Source organism: Rhinolophus sinicus, linkage group LG10 (genome assembly GCF_036562045.2).
Source record: "Rhinolophus sinicus isolate RSC01 linkage group LG10, ASM3656204v1, whole genome shotgun sequence".
Lineage (NCBI taxonomy): Eukaryota > Metazoa > Chordata > Mammalia > Chiroptera > Rhinolophidae > Rhinolophus > Rhinolophus sinicus.
Window position 1 is genome coordinate 11053094 of NC_133759.1, and position 15488 is coordinate 11068581.

The 15488-nt window shown below is 54.4% G+C and overlaps 1 protein-coding gene across 2 annotated transcripts in view; it reads right to left on the reverse strand.

Annotated features, from left to right (window-relative positions):
* The window catches only part of VIPR1 (vasoactive intestinal peptide receptor 1), a 31353-nt gene that overhangs the window by 11551 nt on the left and 4314 nt on the right, over nt 1–15488 (reverse strand). For both annotated transcript variants that reach the window (XM_019727544.2, XM_019727542.2), the window contains exons 2-3: nt 8840–8948; nt 3930–4028 (exon numbers count right to left, since the gene is read on the reverse strand). In XM_019727544.2, the coding sequence (XP_019583103.2) occupies nt 3930–4028; nt 8840–8948 (208 nt within the window). The remainder of the gene's footprint in view (nt 1–3929; nt 4029–8839; nt 8949–15488) is intronic.

The window sequence follows — 15488 nt, forward strand, 5'->3', positions numbered from 1 at the left end:
CAGATAGCTTGGATCCTTGGCTCAGAATGAACCCTGACCCTTTCCATGAGCTAAATGTGGGCCCTTGTCATGGCCACAGGAGCTGGTGTGGCAGATGGTTTCTTTGTCCTGAGGGTAAAGGCAGCAGTCCTCTGGCTGGGGTGAGGGGACCAGGCCTGCCCAGTCCTCCTGGGCCAGCCTGCCTGGGCCTCCCAGCCCGGGTTCTCTCCTACACCTGGTGGGGCTCAGATGTGCTGCTGGACAGGGACCAAAGGTGAGGCAGGAGGTGCATGGGGCTTGGAGGACACCTGAGTGCAGGTCTGTAATCCTCGTAAATGGAGAAGCAGGGAATTCCTGGCAGAGAAACCTGCCCAGGCAAAGGCATGTACAAGGGGACTCAAGCAGCACAGCGTTACAGGCTCTTGGGGCTGAACCACACTGAGGCTGGGGCTCCAGGGCACAGGACCATTGAGGGGGCATGTAAGGTCAGGGGTACCAGTGGGACTGCCCACTATGCAGCCCGGGGGAGGTGTCCTCTTCCCTGAGAGAGAGAGGTGGAGTTGAATAGAAAATGGGTGAGCCAGAGTAGACCTCCCCACCCCTACCATCCCGGGGATGCATGAAAGAGGCACTGAGCCCAGGGAAAAGCTGGCCTGTCAGGCTCGTTGGGATGAGAGGAAGGTGGGAGGGAGGAGAAGAAGAACAGAGGAGGGGAAGCAGGAGGAGGAGGGAAGGAGAATAGGTAGGACAGGGAGTGAGGGGATAGCGGAATAAGGAGGGGGAAGGAGAGAAAAGTAGGGGAAAAGCTGAGGCGATGAGGAAGATCTGAGGAAGAAGATGGGTCCTAATATCCTAGCCCTCTAGTTTCTTTCTCAGCAGCACCACCAGCACCACCAGCACCACCAGCAGCATCACTATCATCACCATCACCACCAGGACCATCGTCGCCACCATCAGCAGCATAATCAGCACCAGCATCATCGCCATTATCAGCTTCGTCACACGTTTTGAGAACTTTTCACATGTCAGTGCTGTATACAGCACTTTAGGCCCCGTATCTTACTGAATCCCCTCAACCGTCCGATAAGGAAGGGTCATCTTTAGGGCTGGGCGGCCTCTTTGAAGAGCCCTGGGACTGTGGCCCAGGCCTCAAAGGGAAGTGCTCTTCAAGAGATCTCAAAGGCAGTCACCATGGGAGCCCAAGAAGCAGCCAGGAGTCTCTCCCGATTCTCGATTCTCGGCCTGGGAACCAGCAGACCTCATGCGGGCAGGGAAGATATGGAGGGTGTGCGCCAGGGAGGGGTGAGGGACTTGAACCCCACATTCTACCAACCTTCTCCCGCTCACCATGGCTGAAAAAGAAGTCATGGCCACACCCTCCCCCCACCACCCCATTCTCCATGTGAAAAGCACCACTCAGGGACCAGAGGTAGAAATCGGGGAACCATATTCTCCCCACTCTCCCCTCTCTCCCCCTCTGGTCACCAGTCCTGTCCCAGCCTTTCTGTCCTCATCACCACCACCATCTCATCTCCCCTGATTTTAGGTAGGAACTTTCTGATGGGTCTCCCTGCTCTCCTGTCTCCTCCAACCTGCTCCCCACCCTGAGGTAGCTGGAGGGATTGTTCCAAAACCTGGACCTGATCATGGCGCTCTCCTGCTGAAATCCTGTCAGTGGCACCCCGTCCCGGCCTGCCAGGGCAGACGTCTTAGGCTGGCATCAAGATCTTCTATCTGGCTTCAGATGCAGGGGGCAGGGTGAGGGGAAGAGATGTCCTATAGACCCAGTTAACATAGACTGTTGAGTCTTCTCAACCAGAATAACTATCCTGTTTCTTGTTCTAAAAAAAGTCTCTTCAACTATTTGAAGGTAAAAACAGCGCAGATGAAAGACATGCAGACCACGAATCAAAAGACTAGGCCCTGCGAACCTTTTGGGGACTTGATGAGCAATCCCTCGTCAAGCTAACCCTGACCCCAGGTATTCTGACCCAGCCTGGGCAAACGACTTCTTTCAAACAGGTCACACAATCCTTACCTTCTACAAGGTTTCTTCAGCTTTCCCTGTAGAACCAGGTCCCTTCCAACCTTTCCAGGGAGAACACTCGTTCCCTAGCCCTGGTATCCAAGGAGCCGGGATTGGTATCACCTCTCCCCTGCACTTTCTTTGCTCGCAAACTTCCCTCTTTGGAGTTTAATGTCAGTTGCTCACACTTCATCTAGTTGCCCAGGAAAACACACCCTCTTTACATTTTCAGCCCCTAACCCAGTATCTTATTTCTCGCCATCATTTCCAGAGAGTAGGACCGCCAAGTAGAGTTGTGCAGGCTGTTCACTGCACAAGGGGATCTGGCTGATTGATGATGGGGGCTAAATTTTCTTTCATATTCAGCTTGCCACTAGTTGGGTCCTGGTGAGAGGCTGACTCCGCCTGAGGAAGGGCTGGCTGCCGGTTTCTTATCTACACAGACACTGTGTGGGCCCCATTGAGGCTGATCTCCTCAGGATTAGGCAGATGGTAGGCTGGAGTCCAGGTTCTCAAGTAAAGGAGCGGCCTTGACAATTCCAGCAGGACCAGAAGGAAGAGCCAGCGGGAGGAATGTAATTAGCAGAGCATCAGGGAGGGATGCAATTAGCAAGCACTTCAGGGATCCAAGAGAAGGCTGGTTGCTAGGTTCTGCTGGTGGGACTCTATGAGACCCAGCGGAGTAACTCATCTCCTGCCTGCCCAGGTGCTGGGTTCCCCTGGAGGAGTCCTGGGCTAGGTGGGCTCTAGACTGGAAAATGACACACCTGTGACTGCTCCCAGATTCCTCAGGCAGGGCATCAGGGTCTCTCCTTCACAGCTGAGCTCACAACAACCGAACACTGGGGGGCAACACTGGCCTGCCCCAAAGAAACCGTTTGGTCTACCTCCCGTGCCGTGCCCACTTTACAAACAGGGAAACTGAGGTCCAGAGAGGAAAAGGCCACCTGGAGTGCGAGATGCCCAAGAGTCGTTCTGCTCTCCCTCTGAATCCTCGTCTAGGTCCTGCCCTTCCCCCAGTCGTCCCCATTCCAGCTCTCCCCCTCCCCAGGATTCCCCATCCCAGCCTTGTTTCCACCTCAACCCTCCTCATCCCACAAGTGTTGATTGTCTCTTTCAATGATCCTCCGCCCCCACTCAGGATCTTTCGCAGTGGCTCTTTCCCCCACTCCAGGTCTCCAGCTGCCCATCTGCGAACACCTGCCTTACATTGCACCTCCCCACCCCTTCTCCCTCCCAGCACTGCTGACCATTTAGGACACGTGTGTCTGTTGTCTTGCTAAATGTCTCTCCAACTAGAATGTTAGCTCCCTGTGGGCAGACAGTGTGGCTGTTTTATCCCCCACCCCTGCTACCTGTGTTTGTCTAGCCCAGTGCCTGTCACACTAGTATGTATTGAATAAACATTCACTGAATGAAAATGGCTGACCACATTGTGCTGTAAGCCTCTTTAATTACTCAATAGCAAGAAAGCCCACTTCCTCAAGCGGCTCCCCCTTTACTTTTCCTTTTTGCCTTATATATGAACATTCATTTAAGCAGACATGACAAGGTGTGTAAGCAAAGCCATGCGGTGGCTTCCTGGAGCCCAAGAGGTCACCAGCCCTAGGCAGGGAAAGACTGAATCATGAGCAGGCCAAAACAACAAGAACAAGGGAACCATAATTTAATCAAGTATCTGTCAATCTATTATTAATTGCTAAGCAAATATTTAGTGAGCCCTTCCCACTTGCTTATCTTTATGTGAAGAGCTAACCAAATCCCACGAGTCCTTCAATGCTAGTGCATCCTCTTCCAGGAAGCCTCCCTGGTTCCCCTTTGACGACTTTTCTTTGCCTTTTCACTTTCTTGAGAGATGAATCCCCACTCTAGGTGGGGTGCCACTTGTGCCACCCAGCCCCCTCATTTCAAGCCAGGCTCTTACCTTGAATGGGGGAGAGGTTGAAGGGGCAGGCCAAGACGACCACCTGGCCCCGAGGGGTGGCCGGCCAGCAGGTGAGGTTGTCCCACATCTTGCTGCAGCCTGTGGGGTAAAGGCAGAGGACACATGGGTCAGCATGGTGCCTCCAGCCTCGGGGCCTGAGCTTCCAGGCATCCACTCTCTCCCTCCTCTGCGAGGGGAGGCATAGCCCTGCCCAGACTATACAGGGGCTGTCCTGACTGGGAGTGGGAAGAGGCCTAACTACAGCTCCAGGGTCCTCAGTGAGGACGGCGCACCCCCAGAAGTGTTTGAACAGCAGTGGGGGGTTCATTTGTTGGAGACTGGGGGCCTCACCCTGCATTTGACCAGCAGCAGGGGTCAGGTCCTGCATGGTCCCACACATTGATGAATTGTGCAGCTTCTGCAAGACTTTCAAATCAGCCAATGGCCTTTGTGTTGGTGAAAACCTTTGGTAACAACCAGAGCCTGGACTCTCACTCCATTTCATTTATAAACACAGGGCACTTATGGTACAGGTTTAACATCATACACAGAGTTTTCCCGGAGTGTAGCTACTGAGTAAAGGGAAAGAAGGCTGGGCTTTGTTCTGTTCTAAACTTTACCAAGAGTTGTTTAATGTTCTGGAAAATCACATAACCTACAGCAGTGCTGCCCGTGATATGCGAGTCAGTGATGCAACGTGTAGACCAATCTATATTTACAGCTCTCCATCCCCTGAATTTGTGACTATATCAACCTTCATATTATGTCTTCTTATCTTTTAGTGTGTTCGGGCCTGAGTAGGTAAAGAGTATTTTATTATAAATCACTTTCTTTTCCATTACAACTAGAACGTCGTTTTAAAAACAATGAATGCGTGTGTCCTGAATGCATGTTCATTTTATGACAGTAAAGGAGGTACGAGAAACCATATTTTATAAAAAGGAAGTGTTTACAGTGGGGTGGTGGATACACTGGGGTTCAGCTAGTTCTTGAAGAGTCTTCATAAAACTCACAAGGCAACACGCAAGCCCCCAACTCAGCCGAACTGTGAACTGTGATGGGCACTGTAGAGGTCAGGGGGTGAGTTTGAGAAAACCCTGCATCACCGGCTGTGTTCTCCATCACGTACCTACTAGCCTGAGGGCCTGGTGGGTGAAGGGTGCACAGTGGGTCTCTAGGGGTCTGCTTTAATAAGCAGATGCATAGGCCGTGGTTTTGTCAGTTCAGGATCTGGGTGCCCCTCAGGGACTAGGGTTCCTCTGGGTCCCCTCCCCTGAGGGAGGTTTAATTGTCTCTTTGCAACACTGCCAGTCCCATAGATTTGCTCGGAAAATCCAACCCCTGAGCCAAAGTCAACGACAGCTCTGCCAAGCCCAGCCCAGCCCAGGTCCGAAGGTTCATGAGTTCCCAAGAAGGGGGCCTGGGAAGCGGAGGTGGAAGATGTCCCCACTTGAGGAAGAGCTTCAGGACTCTGAATGCTGGAGGGGTCAGGCAGTGAGGAGGGGTACCTTCCATGACTGCAGCAGCCAGGTGGTACCTGCTGCTGAAGGCCAAGAACACCTGGATCCCTAGGGCTTGGCCGAAGAGCACAGCCCGCCTTCCTTGGGGATCCCTCACCCTGTCCTGAGGCTTCTGTGGCCTCGCTCTGGCTCCCTGTCCCTCCTCCATTTCTGTGCCAGCCTCTCTGGAGGCCACGGAAGGGCCCTTCAGGCCAGTCAAATCCTGCTAGTGGTTCAAGACTGTTAATAATACCAGCCAACACTTACATAGCTTTTTATGTGGGAGGCACTGTTTCACCCTCTTTCCGCAAATAACTTACTGAACACTTCCATTTTATAGATGCGTTCCTGAGCCATAGAGCAATTAGGTCACTAGTGCAGGGGTGAATGGTGCAGTCTGTTCACATGCCCCCTCTCCAGCAAAGCCAGCACTCCTGTTCTGAAGTGCTCAGTGCTGATTCCCTGGGGAGTTTGCTTTGCTGGGCTTTGTTTAGCCCTCTCTGACAGCCTTGGACACACCCTGCTTTGCAGGCCGGTAGTTGTGTCTGGGTCCTCGCCAGACTTTAGCTCTCTGGGTCTTTAGCTGCGACACAGGTCAGGGAGTAGATTTGGAGCTGGGTCTCTGGCCCTGAACTCAGCTTCTGAGCACAAAGGAGAGAGAGACCGAGCCCTGCCCTTGGGGAGGCCACACTTGGCCTCAAGGAATCACCAGGGCTGGACTGTGACCTGTGCCGGGGTACAGCGGGTAGGGCAGGGGAGTCAGGGAAGAGAGGCCAGCAGGGAATGTGGTCAGAGGAGCTTCCTGCAGGGGGCAGCGGGGTTGGGAAGTCAAGAAGGAGGTGACAGCCAAGAAATTGCTGGGCACCCGGAGGGCCTCTTGTCCTGGGCTGTGCCCTGGGAGTATTCTCCATGTGCCTGCCCCATGGAGACCTCACAGGTCCCACCACATGTGTTATCAGGCCCACGGAGACAAGGGCCCAGGCTGGCTGTGTGTGCCCCCGGGGGCTGCCCCCTCAACAGGAAAGAAAGCTCCACCTGGAGCCTGGGTGGGGGTAGTGAAGCAGAGTGGAAGCCTCTGCTGGGTCATTTTTATAGACGTGTGTGTCCAGAGAGAGACACACTCTGACAACCCTCCCAGGCAAATGGAACCCCAGACACACATGCAAACATACATACATGTATGCTTACTTGGACACGGAAAGACCAGACACAAGCAAACACAGGCACAGACAGATACACGCACAACTCATAGACACACATGCAGAGATATGACTGGGTGTATTGTAGATATTCACACTGACACACACACACACACACACACACCAAAACACAGAGACACAGCCTACCAGGCAGACCTATCCAGGCATGTTCGGGCTTACACAGACACACATCCCGACACACAGACAGTCAGACATGGAGCTGCGGACCCCAGGGGTACAGACACAGAACCAGACAGACATGGTGGGGCCAGGATCACCCACCTGGAAGTGCACGAACATGCACAGAGCCCCACACAAGTCCTGAGCAGACGGACTCACTGCCCCTGACTCATGCCTGCCCTCCTCTGGATCTCAGGCCAGCTGCCTGGTGACAAAGTGTTGGCACCTGACAGACAGCCTGTGCCAGCAATAACCTCATTGGGATCACGAGGGTGGCCTGCCCTGGGGTCCAGGGAGCGATGCAGTGCGGCCTAGAGTCTGGGGTTGGGGCCTCTCTGAGCAGCCTATGATCCCGGATGCCCCAGTTGGGACCTGTGGAGGCCTGTCTGCAGCCCGGTCCTGCCTCCCTGCCCTGGTGGGGTGGGGCGGGGAGCATAGGCAGTGGGCAGGTCCAGCTACCCTTCGACCCAGGCCTCAGCCTCAGTGCCCCAGGAGACAGGAGGCTGTCCCTCCTTGAGAGCTGGGGGAGGCGAGGCTACACACTCAGGTGCAGGAGGCAGAGAGCTGGGCACCAGAGCCAAGAAGGAAGGACCCAGGAGGGGTTACATAACTCAGCCTCAGAGGTGGCAGGGGCCTGGAGAGCCAGGAAGACGTTAAAGATGCTCCTTGCTCTTGAGCAAGGTTGTTATGTAACTTGAAGCTCGGCCTCAGGGAGGCGGCCTGGGAGGGAGCCCCAGAGCAGGCACCTCACTCTCCAGCCCTCCCCCTCCCTCTCAGTGATCCTGGAACCCCATACCCACCCCCCACTCCCCAGGGCAGTCTGTCTCTGTGCCTCCCACCTTCCCAGCTCTCTGCTTCTCCAAATCCTGCCCACCCTTCCCAATCTGGCTCGAGTGTCTCCTTTTGAAGGAAGCCCTTTGTATGTCCTCCCTTCTCAGCCCAGGGTGGCTGAGCCAAGTGCAGCGCATTGGGGGGGCGGGGGGAGGAGAGGGCGGAGTGAAGGGTAGAGGGTGCTGTCATCTGATCCAAAGGCCCTGCTGGGTGCTGGGTCTGGGCAGCTGCGCAGTGTCAACCTGAAGGTGCCCTTGGCACCACCCTTCACACTGCCAGGCTGGAGCTCCCTCAGACCCCCTGAGGAGGAGGAGCGGGGGCCCCATGTGTTCAGCCTCTGAGTCTGACCTTGACTCGCCTAATCAGCAAAATAATGAGCTGATGGTTCCTCTGACCTGCTGAGGGTGGGTTGGGATAGAGAAATCCGTGTGTGTGCCTAAGGGCCCGTGTGTGTGGTGTCACCTCTGGGTGTCAGAGCCTAGGGTTGAGAGGAAGAAGCTGGGCCTCAGTCCCCCCCAGCCCTGTGGTGAGTATTCCAAACCTGGGCAAACTAGCCTACTGCCCCTTCTTGCCCCAGACTGCCGAGGTGGCTTGGAGCCTCCATGTGGTCCCCAAATGTCTTCTGCTCTCCCTCTGAGATGCTAACAGTACAATGGCTTAATCCCAGAGTATGGTGTGCTGGGGCCACTTGTCCCCATCTCAGCTGCAACTCAGTCAGGGGCTGAGAAACCGGACCTAGGAGCGCTCCCAGCAGAGCTACCCCAACCCTTCTTTGGGCTGGGCCAGGAGGCCTCACTGTCAGAGGCCCCCACCATGTGCCCTGGGCCTCCGACCTTGGGTGGGCTGGCAGCCATGGACATCATCCCCCCCTTTCCTGGAGAAGAGGGGTAGGGACCCCCAAAGACAGACTTGGCTCCACTAAGTTTTGAGAACCCCAATTTAGAATGCCCTCCTCAGCTAACAGCTGGGAGCTCCCCAGACCTGGGGTGGACGATGGGAACGTGGAGGTGTGTTAGCGCCTTCCTTCTTCCATCTGGCTCCCCAACTTCTCCCAGCATCCTCTCCTCACCACCCAGAAGCAGCTTGGTGCTACCCCTCTCCAACAATGTGGACTGGATAGGATGTGGATGTGGGCTCACGACATGAGCGGTGGGACTCCTTGGGGGTCTGCAGCGCCCGTCTTCCCACCAGGGGGCCTCACCTTCTATCCCGTCCTCCAGCTGGGCATCCTCCAGGCACTGCTTACGCTCCGCCTCAATCATCCGCATGAAGTCGCACACCTCCCACTGCAGCTCGTACGCCCAGCCGCTCTGGGGACAGACAGGGAGGGGACCCATCAGCTTCGTCCATGACCCACCTCGTGTCCATAAACTCCAGGAACATGGGCCAAGCAAGGCCCGGTCGCTGGACTGCTCCAAGTTCCAGACTGAACCCCAATCGCAATCGCAAACTGAATCCCGAGCCTCACTCCAGACTGAAGTCTGACCTTGACCTGGATATGTCCCCCAAATGGGTCCACCACCCCCAAAGCTTGATCTGCTTGAGGATCCTGTCACGGCTTCTTGGTGGCTCCCCCAACCACGGCTGTAACAACTGCGGCTGTAACAACTTGGACTCTGTGGGTCACACGACCTGGACAGAGGAGAGAGGGTCTGTCTTGGAGCCCCGAGCTATCCATGGAGACTCTGCCATTCTCCAGCTGGGTGGGAGGGCTGGGAGTCCTCTGTCCCTGCTTTAGTCTCCATGGACGGGTGGGGCCCAGATATTGCTACCTCGTTACGGGAGGTGGACCCTGGCCTCCAGTGGCTAGGGCCAGGCCTGGGTGGAATACTGGAGTCCGGCTGCATCTTCCAGCCTCTGTCCCCTCTCTAGGTGCCTATGCTCACTCTCCTGGGTCACCAGCTGGGAAGGGCACACCGGCCCTCCTTGCCCAGACCTCAACGGTCTCCTTCTTAGCTTCTAAATAATTCAAGCTAAGTCAGATCTATTGAGGGGGGACATTTAAGGAAGTAAGAAAAGCCCTGCTAGGAATGGCTTGCCATCACGCTAGGCCTCTGTTTCTGGGAGGTGGGGAGAAGGGATGGGAAAACTCAAGCTTCTCCCCTCACCTCTCCTGCACCCATCAATGGTGGGGCAGACCTGTGTGTCAGGGGGACACTGGCTCTGGGGCCAACATGTGAGTGATGGATGAATGCCCAGTAGTGATCGATGCCCAGGAATAGCCAGAAAATTCATGTTTTGGGAGCCGTTGGGTGGGGAAGGGCAGGTGAAGGCCTCCATGGAGGAACTGCTGGGCTGGTGGCAGCTTCTGACTGTCACGTTGGTTTTAGGGAAATGGCTGTCACCCTTAGAAACTCCGTATCAGTTTCCTCATCTCTGCCTAGGGAGGAGAATGTCACAGTCCCCAACACGGCTGTGGGGAAGAGTCCAGCAAGATTACACCAGAATCAGAGATTCTCAGTGTCTCTTCCAATTTGTCCTTCCCACCATGGGACCTCACCTTTCCTGGACCTCAGTTTCCCTGTAGGCTAAATGGGTCTTAGTCACCTTCCCTGTTGACTTAATGGGTTTTAGCAGTGGGGGTGTGGGGAGACGTAGGTGGTCTAGTTTTCCCTCAGTTCCTTCCTTTGGGGGGGGGGGTCCCTCTCTGGCCTGTAGGCACCAAGGTGTGAGTCTGACCATTGTTCTCAGTGAGTTGACCCCACTGAGAAATAAGTGCCCAGGTACCAGTGAACTCTCCATTGCTATAGAGGGAGTTGGGGTTGGAGGTCCAAGCTGAAGCCGGACAACTCAGTGCCCGAGAAGCCACAGAGCTGAGTCCCTTTGTTGCAGGCTTTGATGGAGCCTCATTGTCACAGAGGTCCCCAGCTTTCCCAGCTAAGCACCACAGCTGACCAAGCCCAGGTCTGAGAGAAGGCCTCCTTGTCCAAAATGTCTTTCAGACTCTCCAGCACCCAGACCTCACTCACCTATGTGCCACGGGCCTGGAAGTCACTCAGTGAATGTGGTTTCCATCTTGGACCGTTAATTTTACCAGCCAATTGGGGTAAAGACATTAGCTGGCAAATCATGTAAAACTTGGCAGTAACATGGATCTATTTGGAGCAGGATGCAGTTATTTGTGTAACTGTTTAAAAGACAAGCTATAAGACTTCAAGGAAATGTGCTGTGGGCCCTCTTTGGGTCATGTCCTTCCTCTCTTGCCCATAAGGGTTCCCAAGAATGAAACACTTGACATCTCGGTCTTAAGGGACGTGGCCAGCTCTTTCTGCTCAGGCATGAGAAGAGGGGTGACCAGATGGGTCCCAGATGTGGCCTCTGGAAGAGGAACCTGGGGACTGGCCATGCCGGCTTGTGTCCCACCACCTCGCTTGCTTGGAGCCTGCTTCTCTCCGAGGTACCTTCTCAGCCCCGCTGTCCTTCAGCAACAGGGTTCAGTCAGCCTTCTGGCCCCGTCCCAGCCTCGCCTGCCTCTCCTGCCCATTCTAACCTCTTATCATCCCACAACACGAAAGCAGGATGGATGGCAGTGGACATTGGTTGTTGCTCCTTTCTACCATCCATTACCCTCCTCCAGTGCCACGTCCTCATCTCTACCTGGGAAACCACCTCCTTCCCCACTCCTAGTACATGAGTCCTGACAAACCCTCTTCTAGGGGATCAACATGTGACAGGCTTGAGCCAGTCAGAGCATCCCTGGCCACAGTGTGTGTCGGCACATGGCCCAAGTCAGGCTATTCAGAGCCAGGAGGCTCATTCCTGGGACTCTGGATTAAGCAATTAGGCAAGTGGATCTGTTCTTTCCCACTGGCCTCGAAATCTTAAGGGATTCAGGGGTTGGAGCTACTGCCGCCATCTTGTTGCCGAGTGGAACATAATGATAAGACCGCATAACTGACGGCAGAATAGAGAGATGGAGAATCTCTTGACATTATCTGAGCCCTGGCATGCAGCCATGCCTGACACCAGTCCTTCTTCCAGCAACATGACTCAATAGCTTTCTCTGTGGCTTGAGCTAGGTGAGTTTTCTGTCCCTGTAACCAGAAGAGTCCAGACTTGTGCTCTGAGGACAGGACAACGGATGTCCTCACTGGCTGGGCCCTCTTACGCCAGGGCTGTGGCCATGCTATTTGCCCAGAGGTATGTCTTTTCCAATCACGGAAGGCATCGCATGATTCATGACAACTTCTGCCTGCCACTCTTTGAGGATGGAAGGGTGTTGGGTCAACTTCTCTTGCCGGCTCTGCTCCCCCAGCAGCACAGCCATGGAGCCCTTCCCGAGAGGCAGTTTGCAGAGCTGGAAGCAAGAGTCCCCAGGATAACCCAGGATCCGGGGATATCTCTGAATAAAGTGGGGGTGGTATGGAAGATGAGCTCTGTCTTCACCACAATTTAGCTGAGTGTTGGGCCCCATCTGGAGAAGGGTAGAGGACATAGAAACCCAAAGAGAGGCCTGAGGTCATCCAGCAAATGCACATTCCCAGAACAAACTGAAGTCTCTGACTGCTAGTCTGGACACCATCAATCCTGCGCCACTGCCTTGCCTAGGGCCATCTGGTCAACCATTGCCCTTTGGGGGACGGGGCCAGGGCAGCTCCCTGTAGCCTTATCACTGAGGAATTCAGGCAGACTTCGGACTTCCTCTTCCACTTATTTCTCTGTTCTAAACATCCTCATTATCCCTCTGGACTCCAGACACACAAAGTTGGAAAACTCCCAGCCGGATACAGGCAAGCCTTCTGATCCATGGAAGGGTTCCAGGGTAGGATATAGCTGGGGTGTGGACTTCATAGAGAATGGATAGTAGAGGTGGGTGGACCTCGGAGGATGTGTAAGAGTTGGAAATTAGAGGTGGAGGAAGAGCATTCCAGAAAGCAGCGGTGTGTACAGAAGCATGGAGGCATGAAAATGCCTAATACAGTCAAGGTTGCAGGAAGTCTGGTATGGCTGCAGCCTGGGGCCCTGGAGCATCAGGAAACGAGCTGGGAGATACAGACAAGGGCCAGGCCTCATCAGTTCCTGGACTGGTGCAGCAGCTTTCAGCCCCACCACCTTCAGCTTGAGGGACCTTTGTACAGTGTGATCCCCACTCTCGTTCTCCTGCTTCAAATCTCTCAGGGTCCCCACGGCCTAGGAATCAAAGCCCACACTTCAAAATCAGCATTCAAGACCCTTCCTAATCTCACCACTGCTCACCGTCTCTCAACTTGTCTCCTGACGCCCCATGTGGAGAGGAAAAAGCAGGGCTTTCTTCCAAGGCCTCACCAATTTCTGTGCTGAGCTGAGCTCCAAGCGAGCCTAAAGTCAGCCTGAACTTCCAGTTGGTTTGAGGCTAGAGTTTCAGGACATACTGGGTCCCCAACACCTTCTGTATGACAGGAGATCCTGAATCCAGTAGAAGGGACCTAGGCCAGAGTGAAGATGTCTGCAGCATCTCTTTAATCCTGGTCCTCTGTGTCCCCTGCCGTGGTATTTGCCGGAGCAGGGAGGTGACCAGAAAGTGAGGTGGCAGGAGAATCCTGAGTTTCTGATTGGGGGCAGGGATTAACCAAAATTTGTTAATTCCACCTGCTCAGCTATGATCCCCAGTGTGAGGGGCTTGGGAGAAAGCCCTGCATTCTCCTCTCCACGTGGGGCTCCTGAGATTTGGGGCAAAGGCTGGGGTTGTGGGTGGGGAGAGTGAAGATGCTGGAACTTGAAGTGGTTAGATGTTAGGGTCTCAGAAATACAGGGTGGGCCCACGTCATGTGTTGTGGGCCATACCCAATCCCCTCAAGGGGAGCCTGAGACCACAGCTACTGGCCTCAAAGCAGAACCCCCAGCCTCATCCAGGGCCAGAGAACTCTGGCAGGTGGAACAGAGGGAGACAGAGCAGTGTGCTGGGGGCACAGGAGTCCCTCCCAGAGGCAGCTGGTCTCAGAGGCATCGAAAATGCAGCAGGCTGGATTAGGTGAGATAGGAGAAAGATCTCCCTGCCTGAAAATCACCAAGCACTGGGAGCCACCACAGGGGATTGGGCTTTTGAGGTTTGTCCAAAGAGAGCTCTTTTTTCCTGCCCAGGATGGTTGGAGGAGGCCAGGGATTGGGGAACAAAGGGAAGGGGGCTGAGAAGTAGTCCCACGCACCATTCCCCCATTACCATCTCATAGCTTATGATTTATCTAAGCCCTCCTCAATTGAAATCATGGGGCTGTGAAGAGTCACTGGGGGAAACTGAGGACCCAGAGAGAAAGCAGTGTGATCAAAGGCACACAGAACCACAACCCGGCTTCCCAGGCTCCCCCCTCACTTTGGCTTTTGTGTTGCAATTGGCAAGGACATGGAGAGCCTGCCTCAGAGGAGGCAGAGGGGAGAGGAGAGAAGGAGTAAGAGAAAAGGGCAGGGGACCAGGAAGGTAAGGTAGATCATGTAATCCAGAAGTCTCAGAAAAGAGGAGAAACATGCTTTGCAAAGGACAGGGAACCAAGTTGAAATGAGACCTCATCTTACTGGGAAGGGGCATAGGCAACACTTTGTGGGGGGAGGTCATTGGAATGTGTAATCGCTTGATCTAGGTAGTGGCTACATGGGTGTCGACATGTGTGACCATTTCCCGAGCTGTCACTTCATATTTATGGATTTAACTAGTTAAAAATTATCTCTAAATTCTCAGGGCAGCATGTGGCATGCCACAGCCACTTTGGAAGAAGCAGCTCTTCTTAGTGAGATGGCAGAGCCTAGTTAAGTCCACAGATTCTGGACGCAGACTGCCACTTCCTGAATGGGTGACCTTGGGCAAGTCACCCCACCTCATCTATAAAACAGGGACAATGACAGGAGCACCTACTTCTAGGGTTGTATCGAGGCTAACATGTAAAGCATACTAGGGGACTAGTAAGAAGTGTCAGCAGTAACTGCCAAAGCCAGCCCAACCCCTCATGCAGGCTGATCTAACTTTCACCACCGGACCAGCCCCAGCCTTAATACCCAGGCAGCTGTGCCCACCAGAGGAGAGGTCTCGAGACTCACAGTTCCCCTCGCCCCCTCCTACAGTCATTTCTCTGCACCGCCCTGTAGTTTTACATCCTGTCACCAATAATCCGAATCTTCCCGTCTGCAAATCCATATTTTGCCAACCACGCCATCCCTTGGGGAAGGCTGAGCTCTGGGAAGGAGAAGGGTGGAATGAGAATTTGTGTGTGTGGGGAGGGGGGCAGTGAGGCAGAGGGGGAGACAGGGAGGCAGGTATGGGTTTGGGGCAAGACAGAACTTTCCACAGCTCAGAGTGGTACCAGGACACGGGCTCCTGGTACTTGAAAACACAAGCAAAGAGACGTTCAGCTTGGGGTGGAGTCGGGTCTCATCTAAGGGCCCTTCTTGCAAGGTTTACTTAGGGACACAGAGTCTTTCAGGGTTTCTTTGCAGAGGCTCACGGTGGGAATGGCCAGTGAAGTGGGGACACCAGGGATTCAGGTTTAAATCCTGTCCCTTGATAGTCATCCTGGGCACCCCTGGGGAAAGAGGACTCAGGTTACAAACACGATGTCTGTGGGTGACGTTGGTGTTGGGGTCACCTATGGAGGCTGGGCGCCAGTACAGGGAACCATAAGACTGGGAGTCCTCCAGACACAGGGGTTGGTTGGTGACCACGTTCCTTTCTCTGGGAACCCATTGTGCAGGAAGAACTTGTTTTTAAGATAGCAAGAGGCACTTCCTGAGAGATATGGACCCTCATATCGTGAGCCACATCAGAGGGGGTGCATATAAATCCTGTCCAGGGCAGCTCAGCTCGATGCTCACGCACACTGCCCAAGGTCCCCGCGCTTCTCACCCAGCTAGCTCTACCGTCCCTTCACGACAGGCAGGAAAGT